This window comes from Myotis davidii, unplaced genomic scaffold (genome assembly GCF_000327345.1).
Source record: "Myotis davidii unplaced genomic scaffold, ASM32734v1 scaffold228, whole genome shotgun sequence".
Classification (NCBI taxonomy): Eukaryota; Metazoa; Chordata; class Mammalia; order Chiroptera; family Vespertilionidae; genus Myotis; species Myotis davidii.
Genome location: NW_006300104.1, coordinates 170131 through 189567, shown reverse-complemented (window position 1 = coordinate 189567; position 19437 = coordinate 170131). Strand labels below are relative to the sequence as shown.

At 38.7% G+C, this 19437-nt stretch overlaps 1 protein-coding gene across 1 annotated transcript in view; it reads left to right on the top strand.

Moving 5' to 3' along the window:
* Nucleotides 1-19437, top strand: part of PCSK5 (proprotein convertase subtilisin/kexin type 5) — a 416138-nt gene that overhangs the window by 267701 nt on the left and 129000 nt on the right. Inside the window, exons 17-20 of the mRNA XM_006776508.2 lie at nt 214-298; nt 3993-4090; nt 4509-4638; nt 5025-5140. Of these exons, the coding sequence (XP_006776571.2) occupies nt 214-298; nt 3993-4090; nt 4509-4638; nt 5025-5140 (429 nt within the window). The remainder of the gene's footprint in view (nt 1-213; nt 299-3992; nt 4091-4508; nt 4639-5024; nt 5141-19437) is intronic.

Below are 19437 nucleotides of genomic sequence, written 5' to 3'. Positions count from 1 at the left end.
AAATGGTAGCTAACTCTAAGGTATTTGTCAGTGCTACAATTCCTACCCTAAGTTGCTTTGCTAAAAAGTGATAGCAAATGTTGACTGAGAGCTTTTCCTACAATTTTCTGCTCAAGTCCATGTGTACTACAGCATACACTGGAACATCTCCACATGCTTTTATGGAATCCAATTGACCAACTAATTTATAACCTTTTTGTTGTTTTTTAACAGAGAAAAATATTTGCCGGAAATGCAGTGAAAACTGCAAGACATGTACTGACTCCCACAATTGTACAGAATGTAGGGATGGATTAAGGTAAGAAGGTGAAGGTCTGTATAAGTAACACAGCCCAAGGAGCGTCTCAGTATAAATAACCCTTTGCCATCACCCTTGAGTTGACTCACATTTGCATTATCTCTACCATTATATGTGAAAAATCGGATGCCATCTTGGCTAAGGAAGGTTTAATATACAAAATAAAATTCTCTTTAGAAAAGATGGCTCTGATACAAGTAAATAAAATGGCCATTTCAGAGGCTTTCTTTGTACTTTTAAACTGGCAGTGCACCAGTCAAGGATTATTGTTTAGGTAATACTGAGTTACATTTAATCCTCCTGATTCATTCCTGTGATGGTCAGAAACGATCCCCTTATTATTTCTCGCCATATAGCCAGTCATTCTCTTATCTTAAGAAACCCAGGCTTGGTTCCATTATGCCATTGTCTGCAAACAGCTTTAACACCTAGAGATATTTTCCGTGAATGGATGACTTGCTCATGGCTAAAGCCAGATACAGCAGGTCCTGGGATAGCTCTGGCTTATATCAATTAGCCTATAGTAAAATTGATTTCGTTATATACATTGTTTTGCTTAAAGTCACAGAACCTTTTGACAGCATTAAGAGAGGACTTACTGTAGTTGATAGATTCTGTAGAAGAACAACATCCAGCTCAAGTTAATTAGGTCGTCTCTCGGGTCAAACCATCCTACGTCGAGTGAGGAGCTGGGCTCCGGGTTTGCACAGCGCTAGAATTCTGCTGCACTCAATCCCTTTTTAAATGTTGGTGGTATTTCTACTACCACCTTTGATTAGAGGTGAAATAAGCAGGGTCAGGCAGGTAGTGCTTCACATTAGTAATATTGCAACAGCATTTTTACTTTTCATAAATGCATTCAGTGTTAGTTTGTTCAGCACCTTTCATCTCATGACAGTCTTGACAAATATCAGTCTAGTCAGCCTAATTCCTTTTGGAGAAGGGGCATATTGGTATAATAAGAAAAAGAAGGAAGGCAGATGAGGACTCACCCACCCCTGCTGTTTATCGGCTGTGTGACCTTGGCTGAGTCACTTAGCCACTCTGAGCTTCAATTTTCTCATCTATAAAATGGTGATAAGGTGATAACCCCTGTGTTCTGGCTTATGATAAGGATTAACTATGATGACATTTACAAAGCACTTAGTCCAGTATCTGACACATAATTGGTCCATGAGAAACAAAAGATTTTTTAAGATTAAGAAACATAAGCTAACCAGTGCTCTCCAATAGAAATGAGAGCCACATGTTAATTTTAAATGTGCCTGTAGCCACATGAAACGAAATTAAATATTTTCATAAAATCATTTAACATGTAATCAGTATAGAAGACTTTTAGTAAAGATATTTTACTTTTGTTCTTGTACCACGTCTTAGAAATATGGTATGTATTTTACCTCTAAACCACATCTCAATTCAAACAATCGTTTTTTAATCTGTATTTAGATTTTATAAAATTTAGTTGAAGTAGCCGAGTTGTTCCATTCCAAACTTACTCAAAATTTTGCCAATAACTAAACTAAGTGCTAATTTGTAAAATTTAGAATTCCATTCCTTAGCCACACTAGGAGCTCCAGTGCTTGAGCAGGGGGGAACAGCACAGGTCTAACCTCGCTGGTTCATCACGGACAGAACTCAGGTGTGCAGGACCAGCTTCATTAACCAGGCCATCCCTGAGGCTGGAAGCAGCGAAAGCTTCAGGGTTCACAGTGATGCCTCTGCTGTACCTCCCGCTTAGTTCATTCCCTTCTCACACAGTGCTGCCTCTGTCTCCAGCTGGGTGAATGCCAACCTCAGAGGTAATGTCCTTTATTAGAAAAACTAGGCAGCTTTTAAAACTTGGATACAATTTTTGGGGGTACTGTTTCCTCCCACAAAAAGATCCATTTGATGCATTGTTCTTTTTTCCAGCTCTACCGAAAGGAGAGGAATATTCTTTTAAACATTTTTTAAATCCTCACCTAGGATTTTTTTTTAATTGATTTTAGAGAGAAACATTAATCGGTTGCCTCCTATATAAGCTCGAAACTGGAATCAAACCCACAACCAACCTCTAGGTATACAGGATGATGCTCCAACCAACTGAGCCACCTGGCCAGGGCAGAAGGAATATTCTTTTTAAATGATAGCTCTCTGGCCAATGAGGATATCTGTGAATGGAGAACACTTTCAGTTTGCTGCTCTCATTGAGGCTCTCAGTATTTTCCTTAGGGGCTTCTGAGTTGACCGTTTTGCTCAAGACCTGTAAATTTTTACAGAGTGGCTAAGAACAAACATGGAAAAATATCTCTGCATAAAATACGAAAGGGAATGGATTAAAATGTTAACAGGACCGTTTGGGATTCTTTTTCATCTACTTTGGTTTTTTCCAGATTTATTGATGGAAATAAATTTTACTTTGTAAAATTAGTATAATACATATACATACAGCAAAGTCAAATCAGATGTGAATTGGAGCAATGTGTGAGGAGTTTAAGAAAAGAGAACCTATTTGACTCTGTTGCTTAGATACACTTCTTCAGTACAGTGGGCCTTGACTTACGAGTATCCCGACTAATGAGTTTTTCGAGATACAAGCAGTCTCTTGGCTGATTTTTTGCTTTGAGTTGCAAGCTAAAATTCGGGTTACGAGCCAGCTTCAGATACCCCACCGCTAGTTGGCACAGCGAACGTCACAGTGAACACTACAACATCAGCCCAGCATCACGTGTCTCACTCGTTCACTGTTGATTTGACATACGAGTAATTTGAGTTACAAGCTCCGTCACGGAACGAATTAAACTTGTAAGTCAAGGCCCCACTGTATCCTCTACTTGGTGACATAGGATTACATCTTCTCCCTGGTTCCAGTCACACTTTAGTTATTATGAGTAATATCTGTATATTGGATAGTGAAACTTCTATTAATTTATTTTGAATTTTCAGAATCCATCTGTAGACTATGAGAAAGACCATGGCTGACAGAATTTAGGAGAGTGAAAAAATACAGAGTCCTTATTCAATATTCAACACTAAGTGTGCCAGGTGGAAAAAAGGTGGAACAGATTATCTCTAGAAAAACTAAATATAATAATATAACTAAGAAAAGTTCAGATGTTTGGGGAAGCAGCAGTATAGGTAGGTAATTGAGCTAAATTATTCATTAGAGTTTAAATCAAGAAATAGAGGCAAAGTGTATTAAAATTCTGTTGTGGGAACCAATAAGAACTAAAATCAGAAACACTTAAAAATAAAAAAATCTACTCCTGGGAGTTTAGGTAGGAATGGTTGTGCCCTCTAATTCAATTATAATTCATTTACTGTGTGTTCCTACTGCATTTATAATTACGAAACAACTTTTAAATATATTATGTAGTAGGTCTGGATATCAGGAAATAGTTAGGCACATTATTAGGTAATGCGATTGTTTTGTCCATAAAATACTTTTTAAAACCTCTGGGTTGTAAGATGTGTCAGCCAGTCTAACAGCTCAGAGGACTGTCCCCAAAGCCTGCAGCACATGCATATTATACAGACATCATTATAATAAGGCACAGAGAGGGGAAAAATGGAAGGCACAAGGGCTAGTTCCATGCTTTGAAGCTTTGCCAAATCCACAGGTCCGGGGTGGGGGGCGAGGGGGAACTGTGTTTGTTACATATGGAATTGGGAGTCATTACCTCATTGCCTTGATCACAGCACTCTATGTCCTCAGCCTGCAGGGATCCCGGTGTTCCATCGCCTGTGAGGACGGACAGTACTTCAACGGCCAGGACTGTCAGCCCTGTCACCGCTTCTGCGCCACCTGTGCTGGTACCTTCTCCCCCAGTCCTTGCATTTATTCCTCTGGCTCTGGTTTGGCTTTTGTTTGTCTGTTTTTAGCTGTCACTCATGCAGACCCACTTGATATATACTTCTCCAGCTGTTACTCTGAAACTATCTCTTCCAATAATCATGATGTATTCTCATCGAAAGTCAGGCCTCAGCATCCTATCCTCATTGAGAAACCTGAATACCCCAGTAATATCTCCTTCTCTTTCCAAAGATTTTTTTCCAAAGATGCTTTTGGAAAACAGGGGTGTGCTTTTTTTCCAAAGACTGTAAGAAAAAGCAAAAGTATTAAATTATAACTCTTAAAATTATATTAATGGCATTTTCACAAACTGTGGAAGGAGCAGCCCACCATACAACTGCTTCTGAGGTTTTCTGTTCCCTGTGTCTTGCTTTGAAGGGGCGGGTGCTGATGGGTGCATTAACTGCACGGAGGGCTACTTCATGGAGGATGGGAGATGTGTGCAGAGCTGTAGTATCAGCTATTACTTTCACCACTCTTCGGAGAATGGATACAAATCCTGCAAAAAGTAAGTGGATCTGCCCCTCAAGCCCTGGCATTTGGTTACCAGGTTCCTTATTTGACTGCCTTTGTAAAGAATATGAAACTCAGAATTATTAATAAAATTAGGTTTGAACATTTACCTATGGAAACTGCCCTGCAGCTTTAAGCCAGTTTATCTTTTATTTATATATATAAATTGCCTCAGGAGTACTTTAAAATCACACTGTCCACCTGCTAAGGTTTTCTTTAATGTTGCCAAACCTTATCTTTTAAGATTATTTTAAGAAAAGATTTTTGTGTCATCTTCAAAGAGAGATTAAGTTTAAGGCAATAAGAGGAGGATAGTAGTAAAAACATCTTTTCCTGTGTCTGATGTGTGAAAGGATGATAAATTCTACATTTGCCCCATAGATGTGACACCAGCTGTTTGACGTGCAATGGTCCAGGGTTCAAGAACTGTACGAGCTGCCCCAGTGGGTATCTCCTAGACTTAGGAATGTGTCAGATGGGAACCATCTGCAAAGACGGTGAGTACAATTGCTCATTTTCATCTTCGGGAAAAAAATGTGATCTTTCTATTTCCTTAAAGAAACTCTCAGGCATGCATTAGACAGGCTGGGCCTGATAGAGCGCTGGCATTCATTCATCTTGAACTTACGCCTTCAGCTGGTTTTGTTTTTGGTTTTGGTTTTTAATTGCAAGAAGAATGAATCACCTACAATCCCACTGGCTAAGAATCATCAGTTAACTTGTTCTAATTAATAAACTTTACTTTTTAAAACTTTAGAGTTTTGGATGCATAGCAACATTGAGCAGAAAGTTCCCATGTGTCCCCTGAACCTCAAGCACAAACAGAGCCTCCCCCATTATCAATAGCCCACACCAGAGTGGTGCATTTGTTACAGCTGATGAACCTACATTAACAACATTCTCACCCAAAGTTTACATTAGGGTTCACTCTTGGCGTTGTATCTTCTATGGATTTGGACAAATGTATATTGATGTTTAGCCACCATTTAGTATCATACAGGACAGTTTCACTGCCCTAAAAATCTATACTCCGCCTATTCTTCCTTCTCTCCTTACCCCTGGAAACCACTAATATTTTGTTGTTGGTTTCTAATCTGCACCTGAGGATATTTTTCCATTGATTAGAGAGTGGAAGAGAGAGGGAAAGACAGACAGAAACATTGATGTGAGAGAAACACATCAATTGGTTGCCTCCTGCATGCGCCCTGACCAAGACCCAGGCTGGGGAGAGCCTTCAACCAAGGTACATGCCCTTGACCAGAATCGAACCCAGGACCCTTTGGTCTGCAGGCCGACACCCTATCCACTGAGCCAAACTGGCTAGGGCACCACTAATTTTTTTACTCCTCTATAGAGTTGCCATTTTCAGAACGTCATATAGTTGGAATCATACAATATGTAGCCTTTCCAGTTAGTTCATGTATTTTAAGTAACATGCATTTAATGTTCCTCCAACAGTGTCTTTTTGTGGCTTGATAGCTCATTTATGTTTTAGTGCTAAATAATATTCCATTATCTGGATATACCACAGTTTATCCATTCACTTACTGAAGGACATCTTGGTTGCCTCCGCATTTTTGGCAATTATGAATAAAGCTGCTATAAACATCCATGTGCAGATTATATATATATATATATGGAATTTTGTACCATGCTTTTTACATTAAGCATTAGACATCAACATAATCCTATGTTTTATGAAACTTCATTATTAATAACAGCATAAGTTCATGTGGAGATGCCAAAGTGTATTGCCACTCTGTTATTTGGATTGTTTCTAATTTTGATATGTAAATAACAATCAAATGGTATCTGAATTGTTCATTAAGTCTGGGGATAAGAATTAATGACAGAACCAGGTAATTTTGGTCCATTTTTCTTTCTTTGCACCAGTGGTTTTCAACCAAAATTCCAGGACCCCAATACCTTCTCGAAAGATTCAGAATGAATTGGTCTTGCGGTTGCATTAGACAGGCCGTGCCTGATAGAGCACTGGCATTCATTCATCTGGTTTTGAGCATGAATATTTTTAGAAGTTTCTCAGTTGTTTCTAATGTATAGCCATGTTTGGGAACCCCTGACAGCTCAGCAAATGCCACCCTATCTAGAAAATGAGTAACTTTAAATTATTCTAACTCCAACGTTTTATGAACTCTAGCTCTTAATTCACATTGAGGGGTCCATAAAATTTGTGCCTAAATTTTATGCAGACAATACATATCAATGATGCAGAAATTATTTTGAACCATTATTGTTCTGAGCATCTTTGTATTGTTATGGAAATAGAGAAATAAAACAAGTATGTATTTGGAACAGTCTTACCTGGCAAGATCATTCCCCTGGGTTGATTCTCTATCTTCCTTTGAATGGCTCTCTTTTAGAAATTGACAAGGGGCAGAATAGTGCTGTTGATTCAGGAGTCAGAATGCTGTTGTTCGTATTTGGGATCCATACCTTGGGCAGGTTGTGAATTTGTATGGGCCTCAATTCCCTCATCTGTCAAAAATGAGGATATATTGCTGACCTCGTATGGTTATTCCACAACTATTAGGAATCTCAAAAAGACTTCACAAAGAACTGGGCACGCAATGGCACTGACAGAACATCATTTATGGTCTTGTTTCCATGGAGCATCATAGGTGACTACATTTTCATAGTTTTTCTGATGTATAAAGGGTCTGGCAGGGACAGGCCAGACCCACTCAGACTCTGTGTCCAAGTTTTTTTTTTGACCAGAGTGATTCTCACCACACAACTCTGGGGTGAGAGGATTGGGGGATGGCATCCCCAGGACCACGTAAGTATCACTTTTTAATTACCGACAAGTGCTCTTAAGAGAGGGTTCCCCTATATCTGAATATAACCTGAATTTTCATAAGTTTTTAACTTGAAAACGGAGGAAGATTTTTAAAGTGATTGACCCAGGACATCTACTGTGGCTTGAAATTTTCACTCATAGCACTTGGTACCAGTCACTTCAAGGTTTGTGGTGCTTTAACTATTTTCATAAACCATGATAAGCATGGGATAAGTTATGCCAAGTGGCACTTTGGTGTATCAGGATTGTGGGCAGTAGTGGAAAAGGAACAATAATTTGTAATGAGTCCATTTTCAGGTCAAAGAAAGAGTATTAAGATGGCAGAGTAAACACTGTGCTCACCTCCACCCACAACCACATCAAAATCACAACTAAATTACAGAACAGCCATCATTGAGAACCACTTGGAGATTAGCTAAACTGAACTGTTATCCTATCTAATAAAAGAGTAATATGAAAATTAGCTGTTACTCCATCACAAAGATGGCGACACCCAGTCCCCTCAGCCCCACCACTGAAGTATCCAGGCCTGTCACCTGGCCAGGCAGGTGGCGGGGGCGAGTGGCGAGGCACAATCCACCCATCCGGCGGCCGATCCAGCCTCGCCACTCCGCCGCTGATGGAGTGTCCCGAGGCAGCAGAGAAGGGTGGGCTTCACTCCCTTCTCTCGGGCCACAGGAAGCCCTATTCTTACAGGAATCTTCCTGCAACGGGCCTCTAGTAACAGTATATAAAGAAGAAGCCACGTCGAGACTGGTAGGAGAGGTAGAGAGACAGAATGGGCAGGTCCCACACTCAGCATGGCTGCTATGAACCAGGATGTATATCTTGGCTTCAGAGTTCCACCCCGAGGAGCGAGGAGTCCCAGGGCACTAGTGCCAGGAAGAGAAGTTCCCAAGACATCTGGCTGTGAAAATCAGTAGGGATTGTATCCAAGAAAGACAACAGGCTGCTAGAAACCTAAGTGCTACAGATCTCAAAGGGCCTAAGCACAAACTTAGTAGCTCACAAACACTTACATTGAGCTCCACTGCAGAGGTAGCTCTATTCAGGGATAGAAATGCTGGCAGATGCCGTTGAGCCCCACCCCCTCAACCTAGGCTCAAGAGGGCGCCAAATGTGAAATCTCCATTAACCTAGATAACAGTTTGTCCTACCCTGGTGATTCCATGAAACCCTATTCAACTCGCACACCCAGATGGAACCTCTTTCAGCAGCTTTTCTACAAAAGCAGTCTGACTGGATTGCACTGCAGACTTTCCTAAAAAATTTCAAAGGTCCATAAATCACAAAGCAGCAGCAGCTAGCCACGACTTGCCCTCTTCTTCTGGCTATGCAGCCCCAAGCACCTCCAAGCCCAGCACAGGTAGTAACCACTTGCAGATCACTTTGTAGTTCCTACCAGGTGGCCCCAGGCCAGGCATAGGCAGTGACTGAAGTTGGTCTATATATCAAAGCCTCACCCAAGAGGCCCCAGATCACACTAGAGCAACACCCAACCAGCTCCTCAAAAGACATTTCCAAAGGGCAGACAGGGTGGGCACCGGAGCCCACTAAAGCAACTCCCTCTCCATAGGATCAGCCCCACACAACAATTTGTCAGTGTAATCATGGCCAATCCTCACAGACATTCAGCCTGAGGGCCAATCCCACCCACTGATGTGCCGACAGCAGCAATCAAGGCTCAACTATACACAAAACCTAAACGAAGGGAACCAGGCTCAGGTAAGCAGGATACTGTGCCTCACAGAACACCTACTACATAAGGCCATCCTGCCAGGACTGGGAGAAGTAGCAGATCTACATAATATGTAGAAATAAACACGTGGAGGCAGCCAAAATGAGGAAACAGAGAAACATTCCCAAATGCAAAACGGGATATAACTCCAGAAAAATAACTAAACAAAATGGAAGCAATCTACCAGAAACAGAGTACAAAACACTAGTTATAAGGATGCTCAATGAATTTAGGGGATGAATTCAGTAAGAACTTACACAAAGAAATTGAAACCACAAAAAGAGCCTTTCTGAAATGAAGAATACATCAGAGGGCATCAACTGATTAGATGAAGCAGAGAATCAAATCAGTAACTTGGAAGACAAGGTAGCATAAAACACCCAGTCAGAAAAGCAGACAGAAAAAGAGGCTTTTAAAAAATGAGGATAGTTTAAGGGGCCCCTGGGACATCAAGCATACCAACATTTGCATCATATGGGGTACTAAGAGGAGATAGAGCAAGGGATTGAAAACATCCCTACCTTGGTGAGGAAAATGGACATACAAGTCCAGAAAGCACAGAGACTCCTAAACAATTATATGCTGAAGAAATGGATAAATTTCCAGAAACAAACTCTTCTAACACCAAATCAAGAACATAAAATTGTAACAGACCAATTACTACTACTAACTAAATTCATCAGTAATAAAAATAAAAATTAAAAAACTCCCAACTAAAATCCTATACCAGATAGTTTCACAGGCTAATTTTACCAAGCGTTTAAAGAATTAATGTCTGTTCTTCTCAAACTACTTCAAAAAATTGAAGAGGAGAAAAGACTACCATACTCATTTTACAAGGCTGTCATTGTCCTAATTCCAAAACCAGACATAGGCCAATTTCCCTGATGAACACAGATGCAAAAATTCTCAACCAAATATAAGCAAACCAAATTCAGGAACACAATAAAAAGATGAGACGCTATAATCAAGTGGTTTTTATCCCTGGGATGTAAGATTGGTTTAATATCCACAAATATATTAACGTGATACACCATATAAACAAAATGAAGGATAAAAATTATATCAGTGGATTCTAAAAAAGCAAAGTGAGGATAGAGGGAATATGTGCCTTAACATAATAAAGGTCATATACTAGTATGACAAACCTGAAAGCTGCTTCTTTAAGATCAAGAATAAGACAAGAATGTCCACTTTCACCACTTTAATCCATCATAGTATTGGAAGTTATCGCCACAGCAAATCAAAAAGAAATAAAAGGTATCCAAATTGGATAAGAAGTAAAATTGTCATTATTTGCAGAGGACACGACACTACATAGACCCCTAAGAAAACCATTATAGCTAGCACAATATCAAATTAATGTTCAGAAATCAGTTACATTTTTGTACTCCAATAACAAACTATCAGAAAGAAAAATTAAGAAAGTCCCATTTACACTTGCATCAGAAAGAATAAAAATACTTAGGAATAATTTAACCAAGGAAATAAAAGACCTGTCCTCAAAAAGCATAACACAGTGAAGAAAGAAATTGGAAATACAAGTAAATGGAAGCTTATATACCATGCTCATGGATGGAAAGAATTAACACTGTAAAAATGTCCATACTACCCAAAGCAATCTACAGATTCAATGCAATCCTTATCAGAAGACTGGTGGCATTTTTCACAGGAAAAAATAATCCTAAAATTTATACGGAACTACAAAAGACCCCAAATAGCCACAGCAATCATGAGAAAGACAATGTTGGAGTTATAGTATTGTTTCATATCAAGTAGCATACGGCTATATTAATTAAAACATCACAGAACCAGCATAAAAACAGACACATAAAGCAATGGAACATAATAGAGAAACCCACAACTACATAATCAATTAATCTATGACAAAGGAAGCAAGAATATACAATGGGGTAAAGACAGTCTCTTGAGTAAATGGTGTTGGGAAAACTGGGCAGACACATGCAAGAGAATGAAACTGGATCACTCTCTTACCTCATACACAAGAATAAACTCAATATGGATTAAAGACTTAAATGTAAGATCCCAAACCATAAAACTCCTAGAAGAAAACATAGACAAGAAAGTCTTTGATACTGCTCTTAAACTTTTTTTTTTTTTTTACATATCTCCTCTGGTAAAGGAAACTAAAGAAAAAATAAATGGGACTACACCAAACTAAAGAGGTTTTGCACAGTGAAGGAAACTATCAAAACACGAACAGACAACCTACTGATTGATAGAATATATTTGCCAATGCACATCTGATAAGGGGTTAATATTTTTAAAAATCTGAGGAAAAAATGGGTAGAGGACTGAATAGACATTTCTCCCAAAAGGACCTACAGATGGCCAATAGGCATATGAAAAGATGCTCAACATCACTAATCATCAGGAAAATGCAAATAAAAACCACAATGAGATACTACCTCACACCTGTCAGAATGACTATTATCAATAAGTGAACAAACAATAGGTGTTGGCGAATATGTGGAGAAAAGGGAACCCTTGTGCACTGTTGGTATCATTGTATATTGGTGCAGCCACTATGGAAAATATTATGGAAGTTCCTCAAAAAGTTAAAAATAAAACCCAGTAATTCCACCTCTGGGTATTTATCTGAAGATATCCAGAACACTAATTCAAAAAGATATGTGCACCTCTATGTTAATTGGAGAACTATTTACAATAAGATAAGGAAGCAAGTTAGATATCCACTGACAGACAAATGGATAAAGAAGATGTGGTATACACACACACACACACACACACACACACACACACATATACTAGTATACAATATATACACTATATTACTCAGCCATAAAAAAATGAAATCTTGCCATTTGCAACAACATGGATGGACCTAGAGGGTATTATGAAGTGAAAGAAGGCAGACTGAGAAAGACAAATACCATATCTCATTTATATGTGAAATCTAAATAAACAAAGGAACAAACAAAACAAAACAAATTCATAGCTACAGAAAACAAATTGATAGTTGCAAGTTGGGAGGGTTTTGGGGATGGGTGAAAATGGTAAAGGGATTTATTGGTACAAATTGGCAGCTATACCAGTAAAATAGTCACAGGAATGTAAGGTACAACATCCCTATAACTATTGTCATAATTATGCATGGTGTCAGGTGGGTACTAGACTTATTAGGGTGATCACTTTGTAAAGTCTATAAATGTCTAATCACTATGTTATACACCTGAAACTAATATAATACTGTATGTCAACTGTAATTGAAAATAAAAAAGCAAGGGAATGATGATCATAATTTTAGAGAGTTTATTTATAGAAATGAAGAAGGAAAATAAGCACATGACAGATCCAAGAAAATCAGAAATACTCTTATTCTGAAAGGGGATGGGTGCATGCATGGTCAACATATTATTATGCTTTCTTATGTTATATATTTTGTGTCTCAGATATTACATACTACAATTATGAAGACCATTAAATTTGTAGGGGGGGGCAAAAAAAGAGTATTAATGGCTCACCGGGCTTTTCATTTTTCAAATCACATGGCAACTGCATTTAGGGATGTGCTATTTATTCTTTTTCAACTGTCATATTTCAGTGATTCTAAGACACCTCTTTTACATTTTATCATCTCTGAAATCAGATGCATTTTATAATTCATGGCAGCTTACAACTACTTTTGACCCAGCAGGTTGATGTGATACAGTTGTCACTGATGTCTAGTCAAGTGAGGCACATGGTTACTACTTCTTATGTTGAATTTAATTACAGCTCAAAATTGCTCCGAAAAATTAAGCTGCTTTTCAGAATTCAAAGGAAGTTATTGCACAGAAACCAAACAGCATGCTATATAAGTTTAGCAAATACTTCCAATAGGCATAAAATTGCAAATACTTCCACATAGCATAAAATTGGTAAGTGAATATTGTGTCATCATTTATTGAGAAGCATTTTTGTCTTGCTAGTAATTAACTGCGATGCATCTTAAATCTGGTGTCTTAGAGTCCGTGAAATATCATATAAATGACTATTACTCTCTGTTCTAGGTAATTCTAAAAATAAAACTCCTTGCTTATGTTATTGATTTCTAATTTATTCTTTTTTCTAATCTTTTTTTCCTTTCACAAATGGATACCAATCACATTTACCGTTGGACTGCAATTATCTCTCCTTGAAAAACAATGCTGTTGATTGAAATCACTTTGGGTGGACCAAATTTCCTCCTTGTTGACTGCTCCTGAACGATCTCTTCCAATCCCACAATCTGCCTCTCTGGCCAATCAAAACCTTCTTCCATGTGTGTACATCATGCTGCTCTCGTCCTCAACTCCCCCCCTCTCTCGCTGACTTCCTGGAAAAGCAACGGAAGAGTCCTGGGCGGAAGGAGGCTTCTGTATGCTAGTGAAAAAGAACAATCTGTGCCAGCGGAAGGTTCTCCAACAACTTTGCTGCAAAACATGTACATTCCAAGGCTGAGCTCCCATCCTAGATTTCTTTGTTCCTGTAGACTTATCGATTACTCCATATTATTATTAAAAAGAAAAAAAAAAGCAAAAAAAAAAAAAAAAAAGCAAGCCACCTCTCTCTTTCTTGCTTTCTTTTTTTTTCCTCTCTCAATCTGTGCAGGGAGATGGTGAACTGTTTTGTCAGAACTTAAATGGAAAAAAAAATAATAAACCTACAACAAGCCTACCTTTTATAACTGGGTGTTTAGTGCTAAACAGCCAGAACCACAGAGACAGTATTGTATGACCAAAGCATTTGATGCCAAAATTTGACGTTAAAGTAATGATTTGATTTCCTGCCCTGGTTTTGAAGGTCCATTTTTTTCCCTTTTGCATTTACTTGTTTCCCCTTTGAGACGCCTAAAAATACCTTTCAAAAAAGTCACAAGAGTAGACATAGATCAAAATGAAACAAAAAGCTCTCACGTTAATCATTTTTCATGCTCGAGTCCATCACTGGTGGAAATGGCAGGAAACTGGACCCACTGGGCATTAGACCATCCTACAGAGTTGTGCTCAGAGTCGTTTGTCTTCGTTTTTTGCAGTTGAACATTGATACTTTCCACACATAAATTACTTCATGCATTATGTGGTTTTGGCATTGTACTCACTTGATAAGTCTGTTCCACTGGTTTCATCAGATAGACTTGCTGCTACTGGCTTATCCATTGTAGACTGGGTGATTTTACACACAGCTAGTCAAGTGGGATTGCACTGCATAGTCAGATTGGTGATGGACAGCATGCAAAGTTACACAAAACAGCTGAGGCTGATCCAGCTCCCCCAAATCCCAAGTGTTCACTGTGTAGGCCCTGCACAATCTCTTGGTGCTATCTAGCCATTATCCCCATAGCATTTTTCTAAAGGCCACCATAAATTCCATTTGTTGTGGAAAGCATTTTGGATGTGATGCAGGAAATTTCTTCCTGGAGTCAAAAGTTTCTAAAAGGTCCTGTATTTTTTAAGAAATAGAATTGATTTAAATAATATTTAAGCTTGTGCCCAAGTTGGCTGGGCAGCATTTTTCAATGGTGCTTATTAGAAGTTTTTTCATCTTCTCACTTTCAGAAAATAAAACTGGAAATTGAATATGGGCGGCATGATTGTACCCTCCTGGTTCTGCTATTTCCTTCATCTTCTGTCCCTCTATAACTGTTCTATGATACACCTGAATACTGAATGTCATTGTGAGATCCACTGTTTTCTGGGAGATATCTTCACTGATTTTCTATGACTTCCTAAACACATCCTGGAATCTAGCAGACTGAATTATGCGAAAACTGTTTTTGGATCAGTGGTCAGAAATTTGGAAATCTGATAGATCATTTTACCACTTCTGAGTTTCTCTGTTTAGGAGAGAATAGACTGATATCAAGTTTCCTCATTTTTCATATCAAAGCTCCATTGGTGACCTCATTTGCTCTGGGAGTGACCAGCAATCTTACAGACTTTGTTTTTATTTACAAGATGTCACTGGCCTCACAGATGAGAAGAGGAATGATATCAATATAGATTCTCCTAGGAAGGAGCTGGGAAGTGGATGCTAAGATCCTTATCTAAGGGACAAGTTAGTTAAAGACCTACCTTGAAAATATTCATTCCTAGACATCAAACTTAGCATCCAACCTAAGGTGAATAATAACTAAATAGTCTAATGACCTTCTTAGTTAGTATTGTAGTATACTGAGTCACATGTTGATTCACAAGTGACTAGGGAATTAAGTGATTTGCTGAGCAGTTTTTCTCTTCATAACAATGCAGGCCCTTCTAACCTGAAGAAAGTTATTGCTGGTTATGGCATCTAGTCTTATATTTAAAGGCACAATCTTTAAATGGACAAATGTAAGCGCATCCTAAGCAAGGTCAAGCAGATGGGAAAATCAGATTTGCCTGCAAAGGAATACATGTAACTGAACCATCAATAGTATTGGGGGCACAAGTTACTATGATAAGAAAGAGAAAAATGATGTCTGTGTTCTTAAACAAGTAACTATCACTATGACGGCCAAATTCATTGGGGTCCACCAAACTGTTCTATTTCCCACTGACCATGCAAGCGCACATCGTGGAAATACTGGTTTAACTACTAGTGTGTTACTGCCTCGTTTATCTACAGAATATTATTAACTAGAACATAATGCTTTCAAAATTTAAGTTAATGTTATATATTATGTATAAATATATATATTCATAATGAGATATATGTAATGGATAGTACAAAGTTTGGAGACTTAACAAATGCTCTAATCTTCTAGAGACAAAAGCCCTATCTTCTGTTCTCTTTTGTCTTTTTATTTTCAGTTAGTGACCCATTGTTAAATCTAAATCCACTTTTACTGAAAAATACTGTACATGTGTAAAATGTTCAGTTGTTTTTTTGTAAAATATAGTAGAATGGTTGTAATTGATACTGGCCAAAATCAATGTTATTCCATATTTTATTTTTTCTATTAAATTAACCTAAGTTCCTGTTTATTTGATCTGTCCATACCCATGTGTAAACATCTCTGAAAGGGTGAGGTAATGAGAGACTTCTCTGTTCCCACACAGAAGCTGAATATGAAGAAAAGGGTAGAGGGGATTGAGGTAGCTAAATAAAGTTGGAAAGAAAGGGTCAGTAGAGGTGGGATCTGAAAAGAAGGGAAGAAGTGACAGCAATATAAGAAAGGAAGAGTTTATGCTTGGTCATGAATGTATTTCAAATTCCATTTTTAGAAAGGTTGCAAAAAAAATCTATAACAGCTTGGTGCAGTTTCTGTTGAATTGTGCAGATACAATCTCCATGTATGGGCCATCTGGGCCTGCTGTTTCCCTGGACTTCCCCAGGGTGTGAACTACTGCACACTCACCAGTGATGTATGGGCTGGGGACCAAGGGGCAGGGCACGAGTTGGTGGTGAACGTAAAAGCTGTTAAAAGATGGTCTGGTGCCATTTAATGATATCCTGCATTAAACTGACAGTAGCTGCAACCCTGGATGCCTCAAAGATGCCTTTGTCTAAAATCTCCTGTACATGCCTCAAGGTAGGACTGAATAGTTAGAAAAAGAAGAAACTACAAAGGATTCCAGATGTTTCTGAACTCTGCTTGAGTTCCAGTCTTAGCCTTGAAGTGAAATTCAATGTCCTGCCTTCTGGGAAAAGAAATGGGATCAGCAAACAAATTGAGTTCCAATTAGTGTTAAAGATCTGGAGATGCAACAAGGTGTAAGAATGAGCCTCTATTGTGAAGTCCCATTATGGGGATGAGGAGAAACTAATCTTATTGACCAGTGATAAGAGTATATACCTACTGATGTAAATATACTCTCTCTTCTCACAAAAACTCCAAAGCAGAGTTACATGTATTATCTTGTTTACAAATAAGAAAGCTGGGGCATATGGACTTGAAATAGACTAAGGTTACAAAGCCAGACTCAATAAAAATAAAATTTAACAGTAACACAATTAACAGTAAGTAGTGAATTCTAAATCTGAAATGAATGGAACACCAAGTGACTAAGTTCAGAGAGGCAGAAATTCCTTTGAACCGACTGGGATGAGAATTCTAGAGCAGGTGGAACTAGAATTGGGTCTTGGACAATGGCTAGGGCTTACTTAAGCAGATGGGAGGAGTGCAGGAAGAACATTACCAGCAAACTTGCTGCATAAGAGATGTTCTGGGTAGCAAGTGACTTATTTTAATGGTTTTAATCTAAATAGCCCATGGCTACAAAGGACAGTGAATCAACATTTGATGGGTTTAGTCAAGAATAACCTACATTTTTACACTGCAGAAGACAAATAGTGTTCCCATCCTCCTCAACTCCCACACCTATGGAAGGCCTTGCTAATAATCATCACTATCATCTGTGGATTGATCCAAATTTTCTTCTCACTTTCCACCCCAGCATCGGCTTATCATCATGCTGCTGATTTCTGTCAGACACACTTTGCCACTCAAGAGTCTACCCTTCATTTTAAGGAACACAAAACCGAGTGCTTAGTAGAGAAGGGGAAGTGATTGTCGTAATGACCAAATTATAGTTTCTCAGTCAAGTGTTCAACACTTTATGCACATCTGAACATGGACATATGCAACACCTTATCCCCTCATGTAAGACGAGTATCATGCAGCTAAGACAGAAGTTCACATGCATCTGTACTGACTGCAGCTCCACACGGCAGACAGATAGCAGCTTGACGAACATGGAGAAAACTGGAGGCAATTTTAAACTGTGGCCTGGCCAGTTCAACACTCCCTCCTTTCATCCTTTAATACAAAACAGAGTGCACAAAGGCCAACTGCAGCTTGACCTCACCTGGCCCAAGCGCGGCCCTGGCCCCAAACTCAATAAGTGTCAGTGACAGAAAGTATAAACCTGCTTCTCTTGCCTGGTTGACATCCATTTCCAAATATTATTTTTGTAGCAAACCCATAAAATCTGAAGTTTGCAGAATACTTTGGAGCCATTGACAAATTTAGCAGAGCACAGCCAAGATGGACTTCACTTCACCATGTCTTGTTAGAGGTAATGCTTCGCCCCTAGAAATGGGGCTGTGGTCCATATATAATGTCTCTTCATCATGAGAGTTGGAGGTTTGGTCCAGAGTCAATTCGTGGGTAAAAAGGATGCAGTGATGTAGCATCACTAAGTCTCAGGGCCAGTCTGGGACTAGGAAGGCCAGCAGTTCCTTCCCACTCTCTACCTGCAAGGGACCTACAAGAACGTGACTATCTTGTTATTGAAAGATTGCCTTACAAGGTCTCTCTAAAGGGCCATTGTTTAGGGGCAGTTGTTGGTTTTTATCGGGCTAGGGGTCAAGGACTAAAAGTTATTTTGCATCCCACTTCCTTGAAATTTCCAGAAACACTTCCTGAGACCTGAATTGTAAGACCTTTTTGCATCTTAGAAAATAAAACATAATTTTAAGGCTACTGTGTTTTAAGTTGGCACACTAAAACAGCTCTATTTAATTTGCCCTCCACAAAAATCAGAGGTCTATAGAGATTAACTTTCTGATGCAAGATTTGTAGCAAGTAAGGGGGGGTTGCTTTGATTCAAGCCTTTAGCATCAACCTTCCGCACAACACTGCCTCCCTTTTTAAGAATGGCAGAGAAAAATCAAGTCTATATTACATATGTTGTAAGGCAGAGTGTAAGAGTTTTCTCTCAAGTCCAGAGAGAAAGCACACTGTATCCCTGGACTTGACTTTCTCTGCTTATGAGTTCAAAATAATGCCATAAATAAACACCGAGTCCCCATCATATACCAAGCTCTGAAGTGCTTCTTGTCCTCCTCAAGCTTACAGTCTGTCTAACGGGAGACACAGACATAAAAACCCATGGCTATATAATATGAAGCTATTTAAGTGTCTTAAAAGGAGCATAAAAAATATTGTTGTCAGTCCAGAGGAGGAAGCTCACTTTGCCAATAAAATACTAATGTCCCAAAGCTTTCTAAGGACAGCCAATGATAGCCTGAAAAAGAAATAGAGTTGCCTCTAAAATGAAGAGAAGTCAAATGATATTTTACAACCTGCAAAATACAACATGTCAAAGTAGTCAATTGCAACTCTTAAAGATCCACATGCAATTATATTTAAGTATATTTAAGGTAGGGTAAAGAGGAATTTTAATTTGTTTGATATGAAGTAGGACCTACAGAAGTAGGAGAACCTAGGTTCTGTTGGGATTACAATATAACCCTGCAAAAGAGGGAGAAATTTACTAATCATGCTGGGACTTGGGGGAAAATATATATAT